Source organism: Nyctereutes procyonoides, unplaced genomic scaffold, assembly GCF_905146905.1.
Source record: "Nyctereutes procyonoides isolate TBG_1078 unplaced genomic scaffold, NYPRO_anot_genome, whole genome shotgun sequence".
NCBI lineage: Eukaryota > Metazoa > Chordata > Mammalia > Carnivora > Canidae > Nyctereutes > Nyctereutes procyonoides.
The window spans coordinates 50,047,919-50,068,930 of NW_026575125.1; the positions used below are offsets into that span (position 1 = coordinate 50,047,919).

The following is a 21,012-nucleotide window of genomic DNA, read 5'->3' on the forward strand; positions in this document are numbered from 1 at the left end:
GTGGGTGCCTTGGTCCTTCCCCTAGCTCATGTGTGGCAATGCTTGCAAAGAAGCACCTGGCATATAGGGAATATTTAAGTCCATTGCAAGAACAAGGGGGGAAAAAGCTTTATTTGCAAAGAACAAACCATTAATTTACACAAACTTACATCCCAGTTTATATACATTATATATAGTTTATATACATAGTATCTCACACTGGATGATGACCCCCCCCCAAAGCAGCACTGGGCCTACTCCAGGCCATTCTCACCACAAAGCTCACCCCCTCACCCCAGGTGGAAGTATTTTGGATCAAGAAATGACACACCCCAAGTCCTTTTGGAGAAAGCTCTGACAGGAATCAAAAGAAACGATAGGTTCCTTCTTTGTGTTCACATGGCCTAGGGGAGCCTCTGGGCAGGGAAGGGAGGCTGAGGCAATGCCATGGGAGCCTCAGAACTTCCTGGTATTGGGCCAACCCAGAGCCTTCCAGTCCAGAGACCGGAGCAGGGAGAATGTCTCGGGGATAAGAGTTCTGGTGGCAGCTGCAGCTGCTCTTTTCCCTGCCCTGCCGGGCTCCTGAAAGGGAGTGCTTCTAGCCTTGAGTCTCTGGGCAGAAGAAAGGAGGGGTCCCCATGGGACAGAGACTGCTCCACCCCCTCACTCCTTTGAGTCTGTAGGTCACGGCTTGTTCACTTTGGACAGGTCGCCTTCCATCTCTGGGCCTCTGGTTCTTGCTCTAAATTTCTCTGAAATCTATCTGCATCCACTGGAAGTTACATAAAACACACATACTCACACATGGATCAAAGTCTTTGTTCCTGGCCCTTTCCTGCTTAGCAAAAGAAATTTGGCTCAGGATGGATGCAGGGGAACAGAAGGCAAAGGCTACATTTCCCAAGAAACCAGTGGCAAAGCAGCCCCCAATGGCTGCCTTTTATGCCAGCTTTGGCTGCTGAAGCCCAAGCAGCTGGCAAAGGCCTCCGCCATGCAATTCTCCTTCAAACCTCTGCCATCTGCTTGCTCACAAATGTCCTCATTCCCATTCTCTATGCTAGCCTTGGCCCTCTGGTGAACTCAGGTCAGCGCAATTCCAGACTGTAAATCTATTTCCACATCCTCTTACTAGTAAATTGCTTCATCACTTTGCCAATGACTTCACTGCAACAGGGCTCCCCAGCTGTCTATTGCTTCCTTCATCACCTTCCCCCCCTCTAGTTCCTTTTGAGGATTCATAATGGCTAAAGGGTCCTGTGCAAATTCTATTCCCACTATGATCCCCTCCATGCCTGGACAACAGGGTGGGTGTCAGACTGTTCCTTAGGGGTACAATTAAGAAGCCTTTTCCTTCCCTCTCCTCACACACATTTGGCTTTAGAGCCAGTCCTCTCTCAGGTCTTTCCTCCATTAGGAGACATCCTGGGGGTACAAAGCTCTCTGTGGTATGGGAGAAAGGGCTAAGGAGTCCCTTAGTTGCTGTGGGAAGTGGACTAGCTCCCATAACCTGTCTGTAGGGGAACCAGTGGACAACTTTGCCTGTGGCAGGGGTTTCTGTACACGATGGGTGGTTGGGTCATTCATTGGGTGGGTGGAAGACCATAAGGGGTACAGTTCTGTGGGTACTGGAGGCCTGCTGCTTAGACATGGTGCCAAGACAATTCTTCTGACCAAAAGAGCTCTAAGGCTGATGGGTGTTTCCCAAAGAAATGTCCTACTCTTTTGCCACAAAGCCCCTGGCAGCCAAAAGAACATCAAGGAATTACCATCAAGAAATGTAAATGAGCATTTCTGCATTTCTCTCTGGGACACTGAAGAATTTTGGGTCCTTATTCCCATTTTTATTGGTTCTCTCTAGACCACAAATTCAAATCAATGCTGCAGCATAATGGCATAGCTTTGGAGTTAGACCTGCCAGGTCTGAGGCTTAAACTGGTTAAGATCCTGGTCAAAGCACTTCACCTCTGAGAGCCTTGTCTAAACAATGGGATTCATCATATTCTCAAAGGAGATAATGAGAGAGAAAGTACTTTCCAAATTTGAAGGGGGGTTCCCTTCAGTTTTTGCTACAACTGAGGACTGCCTAAGGCACTTTACAGGAGCCTGGGCCAGACACATGCCTAAAGTCCACCCCAAATTGGTTTGCAAGGTTGTCATTAGCAACCAGGCAACGGAGGCATAGCCCACCACCTTGGGCCCTGACCTGTGAAGGGCTGAGCATTACAATTGTTCGGAAAGGGAAGGCACAGTGGAGAAATGAGTACCTGTTCTTGGTGGATTTTAGCTGCCTGAAGGGACTTTTGCCCATCCCCTCAAAGGTAACTTGTTTTGGGAGCTAAAGTAGCACACTGTACAAGATTGGCCTGTCCCAGCTTTGGGCTAGACCCATCATCCAGAAACCAGGCTGGCCCCAGGGCAGTTAGAGATAAGGCCCTTGAGTGGTCCCATTATATGATCCAATGGGGAAGCTGGGGTCAGGAGGTGGGGAGGTGTCCTTGGATCTGACTACAGGGCAGAGCCTTGCCCAATGCCTAGATGCTGGCTTCTCTTGAGCCTAGAATCAGACCATCAGCACTGGAATCTTTGGTGACTCTGCTGTGGCTTTCTGAAGCCAGAGTGAAGCAAGGTGGGTCAGTAGGGCATCAGCTGCTGTCCTTTTGGGTAGGGACTAGGCTAATGGCCACTGGGTCACAGCAAACTCAAAAAACAAAACAAGACCCCACTGTCCTATCTCACTTCTTGCCCTTTTGAAGTCAGGCAGAAAAGTTCTGCCTTGCTGATGCCTAGGAGGAACAGGCTAGGGGTTGTGAATTTTCTTAGGTTATCATAGAAGCTGCCTAGATATTCGAATTTGAAGGAACTCCCAGAGGTCATCCAGTCCAACCCTTTGTCCCCAGACACAAGTTGACTAGATGAATATTTGCATTGCTTAATAAACAGAAAAGTCTCGTTGTGCCCAGGTCATTGAAAGAGTATCCCAGACTCACATAAGCACAAGTCCCAGGTGAGGCACCTGTCTTACACAGAGGTAGGCTCTGTGGAGAAAGAAGACAGGAGTTCTGGTCAGGCTGGGAAAGGGGGCGATCAGGAGGGGACCCAGAGATTTTTCTGAGCATGGAACGTGGCTGTAAACAAAGTGAAAGACGTGCGGCCCCAAATTTGCCCTCAGGTTCTTGTGCAGGAGGGTTTGTGGCCATTCCCTGCAACTGCTTGGAGAAGAGCAAACCTCCTTGTCCCCAAAGCCCGGCAAGCTGCCAAGTGGCTCTCAGCCTGAGTAGGAAGAGCTCTCCGACCCTCTGACCCTCCAGCAGGGCCACCTCGTGGATCCGCAAGGCTTCCATTTCCCAGGATGCCTGCTTGGCAGGTTTCTCCCTAGTTCTCTGCTGCAAGTGGCTGCCTTTCCCCTCCCTGCCCCTCTGCTTTGGCTTCAACACTCTCCTTCCCCCCAACTCTTGACCCCAGCCCTACCCAAGAGAGGAACAACAGCCACTTAGGATCAGAGGCTTGCCCCCACAGTCTGGAGTACACCTTTGCTTTCTCTTGCCTGCTGCCCTGGAACCCCATTTTAGTGCAAGAAACTGTAACTCTGACCACAGGGACGTGGAGGTTGAAGAGTCATGCCATAATCCAGTTGACATGGAGCAGAGGAAGAGGGTCCTGCTTCCTGCAAGCCCTGGGGCCCCATCAACCATCCTGTTAATCCAAGGTCATTCTGAAAAGTTAAGCAGGCCTTCTCATCCTGGAGTCACTGGGGAATAAATAGCACTGGGGTATTGATCTCTGTGGCTGCAACACCCACATACCTCACTCCACAGCAGCACTGTGAGGTTCTGGGAGTCCTGGCTCCCAAACCTGGAACAGGGGCATGGGCAGGGGCAGAAAACAGGAGGGAGTCTAGGATGCTGGGGCCTCACCCAGCCTGATGGCCCCAAAGAAGGTGGTGTGCTTGCTCATATTGATAGAGATGTCGGCATGCACCATCTTCACCGCAATCTTCTGCCGGGCTTTGAGGAGGCAGACGCCTGCAGTATAACAAGTATTGTAGTTGGTCTTGCCGGTCTCAATGCTGCGGGTACACTGCAGGAAGGGCTTCTCATCCACCACCACCTCATAGCTGGCAAAGTCAGTGAAGTTGATGTAGTATACCTGGGTGAGAGGCAACAAGAAGGGATGGGGGGAGGGGAAGCAGAGGGTGGGGCCCTTCCCTGCAACAAACAGGACCAGCTCAGACTCAGCTGAGCTGCCTCCTGGCACAGCACAGCACAGCACACTGTGTGTGTATGGGGGGCGGTGCCAGTGCCACCTGAGGGGGTGTTCGTTGCTCAACAGGAAGGCAAGGTGATGATGGGCTTTTACGCTGTGCTTCCCCTACTCGGTGGGGCTCAGGGGGCAGAGCAAATCCCTTTTGAATAGCACACCAGTCCTTCACTCTGTGTGGGCAGGAACCACACCTTTCTGCCTTGGGTAGCTCTCCTGCCCTCCACCCGGCTCAGCCCTGGCAGGAGGCATGGTGCTCTGCACCTGTTAGGTGCTCAGTCAGTGCTACAGATGAATGAACACACATGAACGTCCAGTGCCATGCCCCAAGGACTTTTTGTGTCTGATCTTAGAAGTCTCTGATTCCCCAGAGAGGTCACTGTGACAACTTGCTATTTCTTAAACTCTTGAAGGACAGCAGCTCACTCAGCTTGCAGCTCCCCCTCCCCCATGACTGAATTTCTCTCACTGATTTTTACAGTGCCTCTTGGCCCCCTGATGATTAAAGAAACAGATCCAGGGAGACAGGGGAGGGGAATGGTGGTGCTATCCACCACAAATGAGCTGCAGAATTTGGAAGGACAAAACCCAGGCCCCTAACTTTACTTTGTGGCTCAAAGGAAGCGCTAACATACTTTCAATGGCCTGGTTTCAAGGGGGAGGATTTTCTGAGCTTTCATGGGGCTCAAGGTCTGAGGCCATTCCCAATTCTATTCTGGGTCCAGATCCACCCCCCCCCCAATAAAAGGAGTTTATGAGAAATGGCCTATAGGACATTTGGATTACACTCATATCCCCCCTGGGGATTGGGAACCCCTCCAAAGTGTCATCCTAAATCACTTTATGAAAGGTTGCTCACTCCGTTGGCTCTTCAGGACAAGTAGTGTATCCAGGTGGCCTATGATTTCTTGGGTCAGGACCCAAGCTGTGCCAGGATGCTTGGTGATGGGCTGAGCAAATGCTTGTTAACCCACCTTCTCCGGCCACTCTCCCGTGAGACCCTTCTGTTGACTCCGTAGTCCTTCTGTCCATCTGCCTGCTACTGCCCGCCCCACAGAAGGCTCAACCTCAGGGTTCATCTACCTCTAGCTCTGAGGAGGCACCCCAGGGGAAGCAAACAACAGGGGTAGAAGTGGCTGGGCAGGCAAAGGACAAAAACCAAGGGCCAAAAGGGCCGGGAGAGTGATGATGGGGTGGAGGAAGAAATGACAGAGACCCAGAGAGGGAGATAAGCAGATGGGAGAAAGAGGAAGGAAACCCTGTCAAAAATGTTTTTGAGGTGGAGAGACAGTTTGCAGGAGCACTATTTAATGTAAAGCTAGCGGTGTTGGGGGGCTAAGGGGTGCTCAGCTGCCCTGCCAGTGACTTTCAAGGGATATACACTGAATCAGAGATCAAGTTTAGCCCTGGAGCTCAACAGCTCAGTGGCGGAAATCAGGGCCTGGGGCTCAGCAGGGGAATGTCAGATGGCAGAGTGTGGGAGGGGTATCTTTGCAGTTTTTCAACAATAACTGGCTGTGGTGGGGAGGGGGACGGTAGGAAACCCCAACTCCAACTGGCCCTTCTCTCTTTTCTCCTTTCCACTCCCTCCCAGTGTAGGGCCCCCACCCCAGTCACTCCAGAAGCCGGAGGTTAGCATGTCTTGGCTGGCTCCACAGTGCCCCTATGTGGCCTGCAACGGATCTGCATTCTGGATACAAGAAGAGTTAGGCCTAAGACCGTACTCACTTCTACCTGACTATAGATGAAGTAGGTGCCGTCCACCAGTACCTCCAGCTCCCCGCTGCGGGGATGTAGCTTAAACACCTTGGGGTTCATGGTGATGCGAGACCAGTCATTGAGCACTCCACCTGAAAGATCTCAGTATGAGAGAAGGGCAGTCACTCAGTACATGTCAGGATAATCTGGGCAACAGAAACAAGAGATGTCGAGTGGCACCTCCCCCATCCCAGTGCCAACACCAAGTGGCCAAGGAGGCCAAGCTTTAAGAACAGCATGTGGAAGCAGAGAGAGTATTCTGTTTGTCAAGCGGCTGCCAGGCATGTCTCAGGCCCCCAAGGTCCACTTATCTGTCTCCTTCTCTCCTTTCCTGACCCCTCTATCTGGAAGGGTCCTTAACTAACACCTTCTAGCTGGAATTGGGGGTGAGGGTAAGAAGAGAGTGGGCATGCTGCCCTATTTTCTTTGTTGTTCTAGGGCCTGCACAGGCAAAATTCAGACACTGAGTGGCAGGCTAGGTCTTATTATTCTATTCTATTTCTCTAGCCATAGCTCCTGAGTCCTTCTCCTGTCTTATCTGTTTGTGGGTTTTGTTCATCTCCTTAAAAGTTCCTTTTTCACAGTGCTTTCATGCCCAGTCCTTTCTGGAAGGCTTCCCTGGGCCCCCCATGAAACCACCCAGCCCAAGGAAATGTCTACCTGGAGAACTTTAGGGATCGGTGGTGGGGGCCTGTGAGGTAGACTTCATAGCAGCTGGAATGAGTGACTGACAGAAATAAGGCCCCATAGGAGAGGGGGATCTTTATGAGAGTAAGAGATAAACCACTAAGCAGCACTAGAACCAGCTCAGGGGCTAGTGAGGGGGGTCTGGGAGTTGCACCCCTGGTGAAGCATCTGTCAGCCCAACCCCGTTGAGGGCAGAGGGCAAGTCCTGTCACCTTCGTTGGACAGTGAGAGCTAGTGTGTGAAGGCAGAGGAAAAGCTTCCCTTTCAATCCTGCAGAAAGAGGGATGTTCCTTCTTACCACCAGAGGAGAGAGTCCAAGCCCTGGGGGCCTTTACCCCTCAAAACCATCCATTCTTCACCTGAGAAGTTGTGAATGTCCTTCTATGGCTAGTCTCAGGAGGCCTGCCTCTCTGAGATGTGAAGACACGAACCTCCTGGAATAGGTGGCCATCTTCCCTCGAGGCGACAGTGGGTGGGATAGGAGTTAGGAGGAGATGCCCTGGTTCTGTCCCTCCAAATGACTGCTCTGCATGATGTCTTTCCTCCCCCCCTCCTTCTGGCTGTTGGTAGAGCTAAATATCAGCATAAGCTACTCCAAGGGATTGGCCCAGAGAGGTTAGAACCGGTCTTGTTGTGTGGTAGTGGGAGCGAACTCTGTTGCTTCTGGCATAGAATAAGCATGGAGGCCACCTGTCCATCCAGACAAATCTATTTCCTGGCAGCCTCACTCCTCCATGGATAGATGGTGATCATGGCCCATCCACGGCCCCAGGGCTCCAGGGCCCCAGGCACCTGGTCCCAGCAGGACTGCTTGGGTTTTGCCACTATTCTGTCCCTACTTATACTCTGGAGGAAATTAAAGTGCAGGCATCCAGGTAGCAGTCCTGGATGTAGCTAAGCCCAATCATTAAGGAAGCTCAGCACAGCCAGTTCAGGACTGACTGGACTCTTAGGAGCTGTCCCCATGCAGCAGGTTTCTTAGCCTTCATTTACTGTCTCTGCACTCCAAGCCCCTCCCACTCCAAGCTCTGTAAGCATCTGGCATCTTGGCTGGCTTGCTGCTTCTCGAGGCTCCTGGGGGTTCATGCATTCCAGGCTGTGTACACCCTGGGGACTGGACATTATTTCAAAGTGCTGTTCTTTAATGAATGTTCATGTTTCTTTGGGGGAGAAAATGAACCTAATCATTCGGTAGAGTGGTACGCACATCACTGAAGTAGCATAGTGCCGTGGAAAGAATCAGACATAGTTTTGAATGCCAGCTCCTACAGTCAACTGAAATCTTGGGCCAGTTAATTAACCTCTCTAAGCTTCAGCTTCTGTCTCTGCAAAAAGGAGCTGATACCTACATCACTGGCTGTTGTGAGGATCCCATAAAATGAAAGACAAAAGAATGCATGTTGAAAACTCTAAAGTACCGGACAAATATAAGGCAGTATGATTTCTTACCGTATGATCCATTCTCTCTGGGACTCTGGTTCCCCAGCTTTTAAATGCAGGGATTACATTAAATCAGTTTTCTTAATCCCCTTAAATCTGTCCCCGCCTTTTTTTTTAATAGGTACTAGCATCCCATACCCCCTGGAGAGTCTAGCATGCCTTCCCTTCCACAACCACCCCCCTCCCTAGAAATGCTCCCTCCACCCATTTTCCGTGGAGACCCATCAGACACGAAGAATTTAATTTTCTGTAGTTTTACCTTCTCTAGTTTGTACCGTGAAAATGTCGATCGAACTACACAAATTTCCTTGGTGACTCTGATACAAACTTCCATCTACCTAGAATTCCCCAACTCGGTGATATCTCAAGTCCCTTTCTGCTTCTTCACCCGTGATTCTAAATGCAATTTATGTGCATTTAGAACCGGTCTGGGTGCAAGTAATTACCCAGGACAGCCAGAAGAGCTCAAAGGGAGCAGAGAATGGCCCCTGCTGCCCAGGGTCCTTCAGGGACCAGCTAGGCTGTGATTCTTGGAAGACCACTGCTGCCCCTAGGGAGGAAGGAGGAGGGAGGGCGGAGGGCGGAGGGAGGAGGGAGGGTGGAGGGCTCCTCTTAGGGGAGAGCCTACTTTGACTCTTACCATTCTTGACTTGAATTGCTGACCCTTGGCCCTGTAGATGCACCACAGCTGGCTGGGAGGATAAGGACAGAGAGAGTAGTCACTGAATGCTCATTCAGCCCTCTGGCTTCCAATCTCATTTCCCAGTTCAGATCCCTTTCTCCTGTCCTGGGATGCCAGGGACCTGGGATCTGCTGGTGATTGGTACTGTGATTTGTAGCTCTGTCACTTCCTGGCTGGGTGACCTCAGGAGAGTGGAATGCCACTGAGCCTCATTTCCCTAACTATGAAATGGGGATTTTAAGAATCTCTGTCTGGCCTCTCTTACAGGGGACGTTGGAAGATCAAATGAGGTGATGGATATAAAATTCCCTGCAAGCCATCAAGCACTGTGCAGCTGTGTGTATTTCTAACTGTGGCCAAACAGCTGTAGTAAGAGAGTCTGACATGAGACAAGGCAAAGGCAGCAGAACTTGCCAATAGAAACAGATTAGGAAGCTCAAAGACAAGGCAGGAGCCTTTCAGGCCATTAAGGCAGAAACCCAGGCGGGGTTTGGCCTGGAGCTGGTTGACTGGTTTTCAAGCTCCAGATCCCAGGCAGTCTGAGTGCTGACAAGGTGTCTGGTGTGGGTGGGAAGTCAGAGGCTCAGGTGGCTAGGCTTGACTGGCAGCTCATTTCTGCGGACGACTGAGCCTGGCTATGGTGACCCACTGTCTTCTGTGCATGGGAAAAAATGTCTGTGGCAAGGCTCCGTTTCCTTAGTTACAGGTAGTTACAGGCGGGCCCTGGGGCAAAGCTTTTCTGTTTCTGGAGATGGGAGGGGGCTGTGAGTGAATAACCTCTGGACCTCCAGGGTATCCACACAAAACAAAGCCTCAGCAAACTTTTTTTTTTTTTTATGAGCCTCAGCAAACTTAATAGGGAGCCACTCAAAGGTGGCTCTAGCCTCGTGGCCTTCCCTCCTCCCCAGAAGAGAGCCATTTCCAGCCAACCTGGTTTTCTCGAGGTCCAGCTTTATCAGCAGTACCTGAAAAATAGGACAGGGCAATCAGAGGGCATGCTTCTACTTCCCTATCTCCTCAGCTAGGCAGTGAGTGGTGGTAAGACTTGCTCTGGGCAGCCAAGCCCTGGGATGGGAGAGGACACCACTCACTTCTCTTACTCCTCCCTGACCTGCCTCTTCAGTGGGCTCAGCGTCCAGCAGGTAAACTGGCCTCTTGCTAATGCTGGCCCCAGGGCAAGCTTCACTCTGCACTGGGAGAGACAGGTGAGAGTGCCTTCCTGTCACTATGTGACCCCGAGACTGCTTTAGTCTTTGGCTCCCTTTATTTTCTTCAGAGAGAACATTGCCATTTGTAAGTATCTTACTTCTTTAATCATCTCTCTCCCCCTCTGGGACATAAACTTCATGAGAACAGGGACCACTTATCAATATATCTGTTGCACATAGGAAGTACTCAAGATCTGTGGAAAGATTGGATACAAACAGCCCCCTCCCCAGCTCCTATCTCTTATGGTCACACTAATGCTGATTAGCCCCATTTGAACTATGAGTCGAAGAATCCAAGTCCTGCTACAGAATTTTTGGACCTAGAGAAATCAGCTGCATAAAGAGTCCATTTCTTTAAAGCCCCAAGGTGCAAGAGGGGAGCAGGAGAAGGAGATAACAACTGACCTAAGCCCTGGCAGGCTGACTCCTGTTAGTTCCAATTAGGCAGGTTTGGATTGGCATCTATACCTTTTGGATGCCCTTCTGGGTCCAAGGGGAAAGATGCACAGAGATCCAATGCTATCTGAATGGGCAATGTGTGTGTGGGGGTAGGGATGTAGTGCAAGAGGCACTTGACTGCTCAGTCTTAGTGGCTGCACTTGCTTTTTCCACAGCCCAAGTGGCTGAAAAGTTTCCAGCTCTTTGGTCACCAGTGACTACTTGTCTACCTTTCTGGGAAAGGCATTTCAGAGTTCATAGGATGAGACTGTTCTAGGGCTTGTAATTTTTTTCCAGTCCCCAATATTCCTCCCCTGTTTCCAGTCAGACATAAACATGTAGTATTAGATGTTGGAAATCAGAGCAAACTAAATCCATCCCCCACTGGAAATCTAGTATAAAAACCCTCAGGGCCACTGGCTCTGGCACGTATGAGTTTACTGGCTCACTGCAGGGAGGCCCAGAATCAGGGAGGACTTACGACGGGAAGGTCAAGAACAGGTGGCCTGTCCTTGACAGGTTGGTATACACAAGAAGTTAGAGTAAGTCAGGCCCTACTGGCTTGTCCAATTCCTAGCTTCCCATTGACCTGGGAGACCTGCTTTTCTTATTGCTCGCCAAAACCATCACCACCATTGGAAACTGCTCTCAGGATCACCCACTCCTGCTCTTTTAAAGTACTTGCAAGGAGCCTGGGGCAGGTGGAGAGACAGAGGAACTCACCAGAAGGTCCCTGTAGGCCAGGGGGTCCCTGAGGACCAGGAGGACCAGGAGGGCCAGGTGGTCCCATAACAGTTGTTCCTGGAATCCCAGGAATTCCTGGAATCCCTGGGGGTCCCTGGGGGCCTGGAGGGCCTGGAGGGCCTGGAGGGCCATTGGGCCCAGGAGGTCCTGCCTTCTTTCCTAAAAGACAAATTCAGTGTTAAATTTGTTGTTATTTACTGATAACAAACATACTGTTCTACAGACTTCCAAAGACACAAAGTCATCCCTTTGGGACTTCTGCTGTTACAGAGGTGAACACCTTTATTATACAACATACACACACACTCCCTATCCTCTTTCATGAATAATTATTTACAGAGCTGGTTTGACGATATAGAAATAAATGACCCTTAAGGAGCTCAATCTTTTTTTTAAAGATTTTATTTATTTATTTATTTATTTATTTATTTATTTGTTTGTTTTTTAATTTTTTTTTTTATTTACGATAGTCATACACAGAGAGAGAGAGGCAGAGACACAGGCAGAGGGAGAAGCAGGCTCCATGCACTGGGATCCTGACGTGGGATTCGATCCCGGGTCTCCAGGATCGCGCCCTGGGCCAAAGGCAGGCGCCAAACCGCTGCGCCACCCAGGGATCTCTGTTTGTTTGTTTTTAAAAGATTTTATTTATTCATGAGAGACACACAGAGAGAGGCAGAGACATACACAGAGGAAGAAGCAGGCTTCCTGCGGGGAACCCGATGTATGACTTGATTCCTGGACCCAGGGATCACGCCCTGAGATGAAGGCAGACTCTCAACTGCTGAGCCACCTAGGAGTCCCAAGATGTTATTTATTTATTTGAGAGAGAAAAAGAGAGCACAAGAGAGAGCACAAGTGAATGGAGGGGCAGAGGGAGAGGGTGAAGCAGACTCCCCGTTGAGCAGGGAGCCCGATGTGGGCTCAATCCCAGGATCCTGAGCCAAACAAACAAAAATGTCTGAGCCACCCAGGGACCCCTAAGGAGCTCAGTCTACTGGGGAAACAGATACAGGCACAAGATAGTATAAGTGCTATATTAGTAGTAGGGACAAAATGCTTTAGAGGTCAGAGAAGGCTTCAAAAAGGAGGTTGCATTTCAGCTGAGTCCAAGAGATTAGAATTATCAAGTGGCTAGATGTGTGGGTCACTGTTTTGAATTGAGAATTGGGCTATAGTTGAAGAGTGTCACTTTCATGTTTACTGCCCAATTTGGTGGACTTGATGCAGATAGGAAGAGGGAGCTAGGAGGACAGCCTGACATTGGGAATAATATCAACACTAGGAAGGTTTCCCACAGAAGTCGAGATATACAGGAACTACAGTTTGGTATAGAGGTGGTGGTAGCTGGAAATGAGGAATGGGAAGGAATTGGGGAAATAAGAGGTGAAGGGGCATGAAGAGAGGGGGGCAGAGGAAGGCAGGGAGAGAGAGATTGGAGAGATTGAATGAAAGAAGGAGAGGTGGAGAGTAGAAAAAGCTGAGGAGGCAGCTGGCAAGTTTTTCTTTCTCAGCTGACCTCTCTAAACCCTATTTTTAAAGATCTCTGGGAAAGGCAATTTCTGTAAACTCCCTTGGTAACATGTTCCAGTGTTTATCACCCCCTCACTGTTAGGAAGTTCTTCCGTATATTTAGCTGAAATTCCTCCTGAGGCAATTTAAGGTTTTATTCTAATCTTTGTGTTGATAGAGAAGAATAGTTACCATCATACACATAATAACCCTCGTATGCTCATAGACATTAAGTCACCTATCAACCTCCATTTTTATAGGCTAAATAATCTGGCTTCCCAGCATCCTTCCTCTGAGGCCCTATTGTCCAACGTATTATTTTTTTTTAAGATTTTTGAAATGTATTTGAGAGAGAGAGAGTGAACAGCGAGTGAGGGAACAAGGGTAGGGAGGAAAGGGCGAGGGAGGACTCCTCACTGAGCAGGGAGCCTGGTGTGGGGCAATGCAAGGCTCAATCCCAGGACCCTGAGACCATGACCTGAGTGGAAGGCAGACACTTAACCGACTGAGCCATCCAGGCACCCCTTCTCCAATGTAAGTAAGCCCACCAACTCCTCCCCATTTCTTCCTCTCTATCTTCTCAGAAAAATCCCAGCCCATCTATTCTATATTCCAGTCTTTTCAACAGTCCCACCAGGATGTAGCTATTTGACAGGTCATAACTGTGGTCTTGTACCAAAATCTGCAGCTCCAGTTTACTTCCTTTGCTCTGTGCAGCCCAATTCACACACTGCAGGTGGCTCGGGGGAGAGGGCATCTTCTTCCCTTCACTGCTTTCTCACAGTTTTGTGGAAATCCCAGGAATAGAAGGCTTTGGCCAGACTCCATGACAGTATCTCCACCTGTGGTGCTTTCTTAGTTTTAAATGTAACCCTCTTAAGTCTCACTTAAATACTTCCTTAACTCTGACTCCTTGCTCCCCAGACTCTTAGGCAGGAGAATCCTGACCTGATTTATCAGGACCTCCTTTAAAAATAATGCTGCATGTTCCAGAAACTCAATCCCCATTGCAATGCCATTCAAGAGGCCTGTTGTCCATGGTTAGCCATGTCTGCGTTTGGACTGACACAACAGGGTCATTATGGGGCTCCTTCCCCAGGGAGGAAAGAAAGGAAGGTCCACAGAGCTTCTTTCCCTTGGAGACTCCCTTGTAGCCTTAAAGACCCAGAGGCAGGAAGGAGCTTTACCATTTTCCCTGCACATAGCAGCAACAAAAGATTGGATCTGTCCAGTTTCTAGATTAGCCAATTTCAAGATGCTGAACAGGAAAGCCATCTCCCTTCAGATTTGGGCAGCTTCCAAGTCAGGCTTATTTAGTGCCCAAGTTTCAATTCCAGCTAGTGCAGTGGAGAGAACACAAAATCTGTAGACAGGAGATAAGGCTGTAAGCACCAGCTCTGCCACAGATGTACTTTGGGCAAATCCCTATCTCTCTCTGAGCCTTAATTTCTCTGTTGGTGAAATGAAGTTTGGCCTTGATGATTTCTCTAAATTTCCTCCAAAGACTAAGGTTCAATGAGGAAGACTGACTTACCCCTGGCAGTCAGGAAACTTCCCTAACCTGTTTGTAAGGTCTGCTTCTCCCTCATTGTTCTCTGGTTGGCAGAGACACAGAGGAGGGTGCATATTAGATTGTTCTATGTCCCAGAATTAACAGGCCTAACTGATTTTCAAGTTAGAGGGTGTTCCATGGGTAGTACAAACTTCAGTGTCAAGACTGTGAATCTCCTGTGATTGCTAATGTAATTTTGGAAGAATTATACCCAGAAACTCCTCTAGTCAAAGAGAATAATGATTGCAGTATAAACAGAGGATGTTCACTTATGAAAATGTTAGAAGGCATTTGGGAAAAAGCTCCTGCTGTATTCTAGTGCTGCAGCTGTTCCTCTTTGCTCTTCTGTAACTAGGTTTAGGTAAGTGTACTTCTCACACTTGCATACTTACAGAAAGTTGGCCCAGAGAGAAGCTTGAACAAAATGACTCCTGGACAAGAGGATGACTTTAGAGGATTGAATTCCTTCTCCAGATTTCCTCACTTTAACAGAACACTCCATGATACAAAAGCCCAGAGACTTCTCTACTTAGAAAAATATCAGAAAGGGAAACAGAACATGAGAGACTCCTAACTCTGGGAAACGAACAAGGGGTGGTAGAAAGGGAGGTGGGTGGGGTGCGGGGGTGACTGGGTGATGGGCACTGAGGGGGGCACTTGATGGGATGAGCACTGGATGTTATGCTATATGTTGGCAAGTTGCACACCAATAAAAAATAAATTAAAAAAAGAAAAAAAAAAGAAAATTGTCCCGTGCAGTCTTAGATGACAGAATAATCAACATTCTTTTCAAAGCTAAACTTTGTGAGAGGGGCATTTCCCTAACCTTTTAGTGAAGGACAAAGTGTTGAAAGAAAAAATAAACACAAGTGAGTGAGGGGGGGGGAGAGGGAGGGAGAAATGTGGAGGGAAAGGGAGAGAGAGAGAATGGACAAGAGCAAGTTAGTTATAGGAGAGGAAAATTCTATTAAAAATGGAAATTAAGTGAACAACTCAATTTACCTCTTCGGGCATGTGCTTATTCATTGTGTCCAAGGAAATCTGTATTAAATGGCTTCTAAATCACTTTCAGTCAAAGTAAATGTTTAAGGCCTATGTGCATTCTCCTAATAATGGCCCATATTCAAGGTAGCAGTGCTAGGCAGTGATCTGAGTCCCTGCAAGAGACATTGGATTCTCTGAATTGTAGTATTTTTTTTCTCTGAATTGTAATTACAGGGCTTCTTGCCTAGATACTTGTATTCTCTTGCCACTAGCAAGTGTGCTCTCTCAGTGCTCAGCCACTGGATAACACTACACCTGGGCACCATTCCCAACTACACACATGACCTATACTCTGGTACATAACTAGCCTACTTGGTGTTTCCCTAAACACACCATGTTTTTCATGCTTCTGGGAGATTTGAGTATGCTGTTCCCTTTGCTGGAATGTCCTTCCACTTCTTCCTCCCTCCATCCTTTAAAGTCCAGGTTAAATACTGTTTTTTTTCCTCCTGAGATGTGGTTCCTTACTCCCCCAGGGAGAACTACTTGTTCTTTCTCTATGCTTCCACAGCACACTGTTCATGCTTTTATGATAGCATTTTTTCATACTACACTGCAATTATTTGTGTGTACTTCCACTATTCCAGCTACACTAGGAGATTTTTGAGGTCAGGCACCACTTTTCTTTTCTTTCTTTCTTTTTTTTTTTTAAGGCACCACTTTTCTTTATCTCAGTATCTCTATTCCTGACAATTATAGAATGCTTTATTAGCTGTCTAGTGAATGAGTGAAAACAGAACAAAACAAAACAAAACTAGTAGCTGTAATTATAAAGTGTTCCCAAGTCTACCTATTAAGAAGAGGTCATCCCTGGACTTGTTTAGGACCAGAAGGTGTCCATGTCAAAGCATGGTGAATTTTCTAGGTTTATTACAATTTCCATTTTAAAAAAGGATGTGACAAAAGTTAAAAACTACATGCTTGAAATGGTAATCAAAACAGGAATGGTACAAAAAAAAAACCAGGAACAGCACTGGCACAAAAATAGATACAGAGATCAATAGAACAGAATAGAAAACCCAGAAATGAACCCACAATTATATGGCCAACTAATTTTTGACAAACCAGGAAAAAATATCCAATCAGAAAAAGACAGCCTTTTCAACAAATGGTGTTGCGAAACTGGACAGCAATATGCATAAGAATGAAACTGGACCACTTTCTTACACCATACACAAAAATAAATTTAAAATCGATTGAAGACTTAAATGTGAGACCTGAAACCAGAAAAATCCTAGAATAGAACACAGGCAGTAACTTCTTTGACATTGGCCATAGCAACTTCTCTAGATATGTCTCCTGAGGCAAGGGTAATAAAGTAAAAAATATACTATTGGAACTACATCAAAATAAAAAGCTTCTGCAAAGCATAGGAAACAATCAACAAAACTAAAAGGCAACCTAAATAATATTTGAAAATGACATATCTGATAAAGGGTTAGTATCCAAAATCTATAAAGTGCTTTCAAAGTCAGTATCCTCAAAACAAATAATCCAATTAGAAAATGGGCAGAAGATATGAATAGACACATTTCCAAAGAAGACACACAGATAGCCAAGAGACACATGAAAGGATGCTCAATATCACTTATCATCAGGAAATGTAAATCAAAATGATAGTTAGATCATCTCGCACCTGTCAGAATGGCTAACATCAATAACACAAGAAACAACAGGTGTTGGCTGGCAAGGATGTGGAGTAAAAGGGAACCCTTTTGCACTGTTGGTGGGAATGCAAATTGGTGCCACCACTCTGGAAAACAGTATGGAGTTTCCTCAAAAAGTTAAAAATAGAACTATCCTACAATCCAGCAATTGCAGTACTAGATATTTACACAAAGGATACAAAAATGCTAATTCAAAGGAATACATGCACCCTGATGTTTATAGCAGCAGTATCTACAATAGCCAAATTATGGAAATAGCCCAAGTGCCCACTGGCTGATGAATTGAGAAATAAGATGTGGTGTATAGATACAATGGACTTTTTTGCTCAGCCATAAAAAAGAATGATATTTTGCCATTTGCAACAACATAGATGGAGGTAGAGAGTATTATGCTAAGTGAAATAAGTCAGTCAGAGAAAGACAAATACCATATGATTTCATTCATATGTGGAATTTAAGGAAAAAAATAAGCAAATGGGAAGAGAGAGAGATAGAGAGAGAGAGACAGACAGACACTAAGAAACAGACTCTTGGGTAGCCCAGGTGGCTCAGTGGTTTAGCGCCGCCTTCAGCCCAGGGTGTGATCCTGGAGACCCAGGATCTAGTCCCATGTCGGACTCCCTGCATGGAGCCTGCTTCTCCCTCTGCCTGTGTCTCTGCCTCTCTGTCTGTCTCTCATAAATAATAAAAAAAAAGAAACAGACTCTTAACTATAGTCAATAAATTGATGGTTACCAGAGGGGAGGGGGCAGGAGGATGGGTTAAATAGGTGGTAGGGATTAAGGAGTGCACTTGTTGTGATGAACACTGGGTGATGTATGGGATTATTTAATCACTATATTGTACACCTGAAACTAATATAACACTGTTAACTAACTGGAATTAAAATAATTAAAAAACTAAAAATAAGTGATCTATCAAGCCATTAAAAGATATGGAGTTACTTAAATGTGTATTACTAAGTGAAAGAAGCCAATCTCAAAAGGCTACATACTGACATTTTGGAAAAGGCAACACTAAAAAGACAGTAGAAAGATCAGTGGTTGCAAGGGGCAAAACAGAAAGGCTTTTTAGGGCAGTGAAACTATTCTTTATAATACTGTAATCCATGGAAATCTATGTTGCTATACATTTGTCAAAACCCATAGAATGTACAGCACTAAAATGAAGCCGATATGTACTTTGAGTGATAATGATATATCAATGGATGTTCATCAATTATAACAAATGTACAAGATGGTGCAAGATGTTGATAGTGGGGGAGGCTGTCCACATGTGGGGGCATGGAATATATGGGAATGCTCTGTACTTTCCCCTCAGTTTTGTTGTGAACCTACAACTGCTCTAAAAAAACTATTAGAAAAAACCTACATGCTTAAAAATCAAATTTACTTTCTTAAATACATAATATCTTGGTGAATGCCCAGGCCCAATAGAGAAAGTTTTCCTCATTGACCCCAGGTCTCTGCCTGTTTTCCAACTTTGCTCAGATCAGGTCCTCAGGAGGCCAGGCCATTCCTCAGCTCCTTTATAACAGGGACATAGGTTTTCCATGTAGGCCATGGTACCTCAAGCCACCACAGTACCCTAGTGCTTCGAGGAGTGACAGGCAGCAGCTGAAGCCAGTCCCTTTGGCCTAATCTGGGATTGGTAATCTACTCTATAAAGCTCCAGAAATTTCTAACAGAATCATTTTACTTAAAGAACTTTATTTTTAAAAATATCTTATTTGAGAGAGAGAGCGAGAGCGAGAGCGAGAGAGAGAGAGAGAGAGAAAAGAGGCAGGGGGAGGGGCAGAGGAAGATGGAGAAGCAGACTTCCTGCTGAGTGGGGAGCCCATCTCGGGGCTCCATTCCAGGATCCTGGGATCATGACCAAAGCTGAAGGCAGACGTTTAAGCTATTGAGCCATCCACACACCCCTACTTAAAGAATTTTAATGAAAAATCAGTAATTTCACTTCATTTTCTTTCCAGGTCAGAACACAGAAACAAATAGGTACTTACAACTGGTTTTGTAGTTTGTTTGTTTTTTAAGTCCTAAGGAGTGGACCATATTGCCTTATTGTGTCTTTTGGAACTTATTCTGTCTTTGGGTTCTCCTCTTCAAGTATGCAAGTGCTTGTACAAGCTCTTGGGCCAGTCCTATTGCAAGTATATCAGAAACATACTGACCCAACAATGGCACAATGGATCTGCTCAACTAGAAGCTTCTTTGAAAGGACCAAAAGATCAGGGTATTCCTTCAGCTTTCTTTTTCCACCACAGAGAAAATGATATTGAAACTCCAAAGCAAGAAAAGCCTCCTTGGTACTGACACCTCTCAGAAGGTAGTCCCACAGCTATCTTAGGACTTTGTATGTGATCACTGATTTGATAAAGGAGGGCAACGAAAGGAAAAAGAAGGATAGGGGGAAGGGTAGAGAATAATGAAGGAAAGAGATCTAAATATAATTGTACAAAAGAGGGAGCAAGAAAGAAAAATAAAAACAACTTTCATATGCTGCTAGAGAAGCAATTTCATGGATCATCACTGAAAAACAATCTCTTGTTTCATGGAAGCACAATACTCAAGGAGGCCATAGATGATTGAATAAAACAATTGACAACCAGCATTGCACTTGATCTTAGCCAAAAGGCCAAGAAGTGATGACAGCCAGCATTGAGAGAATATATAAAAATCCTACTCCCTTGTTTTTTTTTCTTCTTATTTTAGGAAAGATATGACAGCAATTTTATATAATCAGGAGCTTAACTTACCCTTTTTCTTGTTTTTAACTGGACCTGTTAAAAAGAAAATGGAAAATTAAATCACTGGAAATTAATAGAAAGTGATTATTCTCCAAGACAGTCATAGGAGAAACTCTCAAGACACTGAAGATTTTGAGGGAGCCTCACATCAAGGGTCAGGTCATTGGCAAGGTATCTCCCAACTATCAGACGTCCACAGTCTGTTTCTGTTTTTTGACTGAAACATTTAAGAAGAATGTTAAAAGAAATATTCTCCCTTAGAAAACTCTTTCAGTCTCAGTCGTTGCAGTGAGAGAATGAGGACTTCTTCATAGGGATGAAATGCCCATAAACGCAGAACTCATCAACCTTAGGACGGCATTCCATTAATTCTGCGAGTCCTGAGATTGAAGAGTCATGCATTCAGGTGAAGAACTGATATGAAGTCTCTTGCATTGAAGCTAAATGGAAAAGAGGGTCATTTTCATAGAAGGAGCAGAAGCAGCAGCAGTTGACTTTTTAGTCACATATTGTGATTTAAATTGTTATTAAAACAGTGTGATCATAATACGTTCATATGGGTACACATGCACTCCCACTGTAATTGACTATAAGTTAACAGACACTTTAAAATAAGCATCAACAGTTTCACTGACATGAAATCACAGACATTTTCTTGGAAATTACTTCTAAAGAAAACAATTCTAATCAATTGAGGACACTCAGAAAACCCAATGCTTTTCTTATATGGTTAGGTGACAACCACTCCCCAGATACCCACAATTTAGGTATCTCCCATACATATCTCTCCCTCCTGGGGACCCACTTCTCTTCAATCTGTAGGTGGATTTGATTTTCTTTAGACATAGGTGTTTAAAATCTGTTCCAAACTCCCATGAAGAAAGACACTATCGGACATTAAACCATTGTCAATGCCCTCAGGAGCTTTACAAAAAGAACACCAAGCATTTTTATATTGTTTTATAACCTATGAAACCTACTTATTTCCATTTATCATCTCATCTTATCTTTACAACATGCCTAGAATGATTTTTGCCTGTAAGAGCAGGCTCTATCAGAGGCAGGCTCAATCTGAAGTCAACAAAGTATCTAATCTGGAGGGCTTCCAGTATTGCCATCAGAGTTTGCATACGTCCCTTAAAAACCAAGGACTGTGTAGACTTCCCTTGCAAAATATTTTCATTTTCATAGTTTCTCTGCTAAATTTCATGTGTAACAGTAGGTATTATTATGTGCATGGGATGTTTTAGGTTGGGTTTAGCAACCTGCCACACTCAAGGTCATAAATCTCCATT

The 21,012-nt window shown here is 46.1% G+C and overlaps 1 protein-coding gene across 6 annotated transcripts in view; it reads right to left on the reverse strand.

Annotated features, from left to right (window-relative positions):
* Window positions 1-105: 105 nt before the first annotated feature.
* EDA (ectodysplasin A) overlaps window positions 106-21,012 on the reverse strand; it is a 445,917-nt gene continuing 425,010 nt past the window's right edge. For 2 of the 6 annotated variants that reach the window (XM_055338212.1, XM_055338209.1), the window contains 6 exons: window positions 19,727-19,750; window positions 11,173-11,352; window positions 9,734-9,768; window positions 8,762-8,813; window positions 5,971-6,095; window positions 106-4,125 (listed from right to left, as the gene is read on the reverse strand). In XM_055338212.1, the coding sequence (XP_055194187.1) occupies window positions 3,874-4,125; window positions 5,971-6,095; window positions 8,762-8,813; window positions 9,734-9,768; window positions 11,173-11,352; window positions 19,727-19,750 (668 nt within the window). In that variant the 3' untranslated portion in view covers window positions 106-3,873. Of the gene's footprint in view, window positions 4,126-5,964; window positions 6,096-8,761; window positions 8,814-9,733; window positions 9,769-11,172; window positions 11,353-19,726; window positions 19,751-21,012 lie in introns of all 6 variants that reach the window. The other 4 variants (XM_055338211.1, XM_055338208.1, XM_055338213.1 and 1 more) reach the window with 3 other exon arrangements.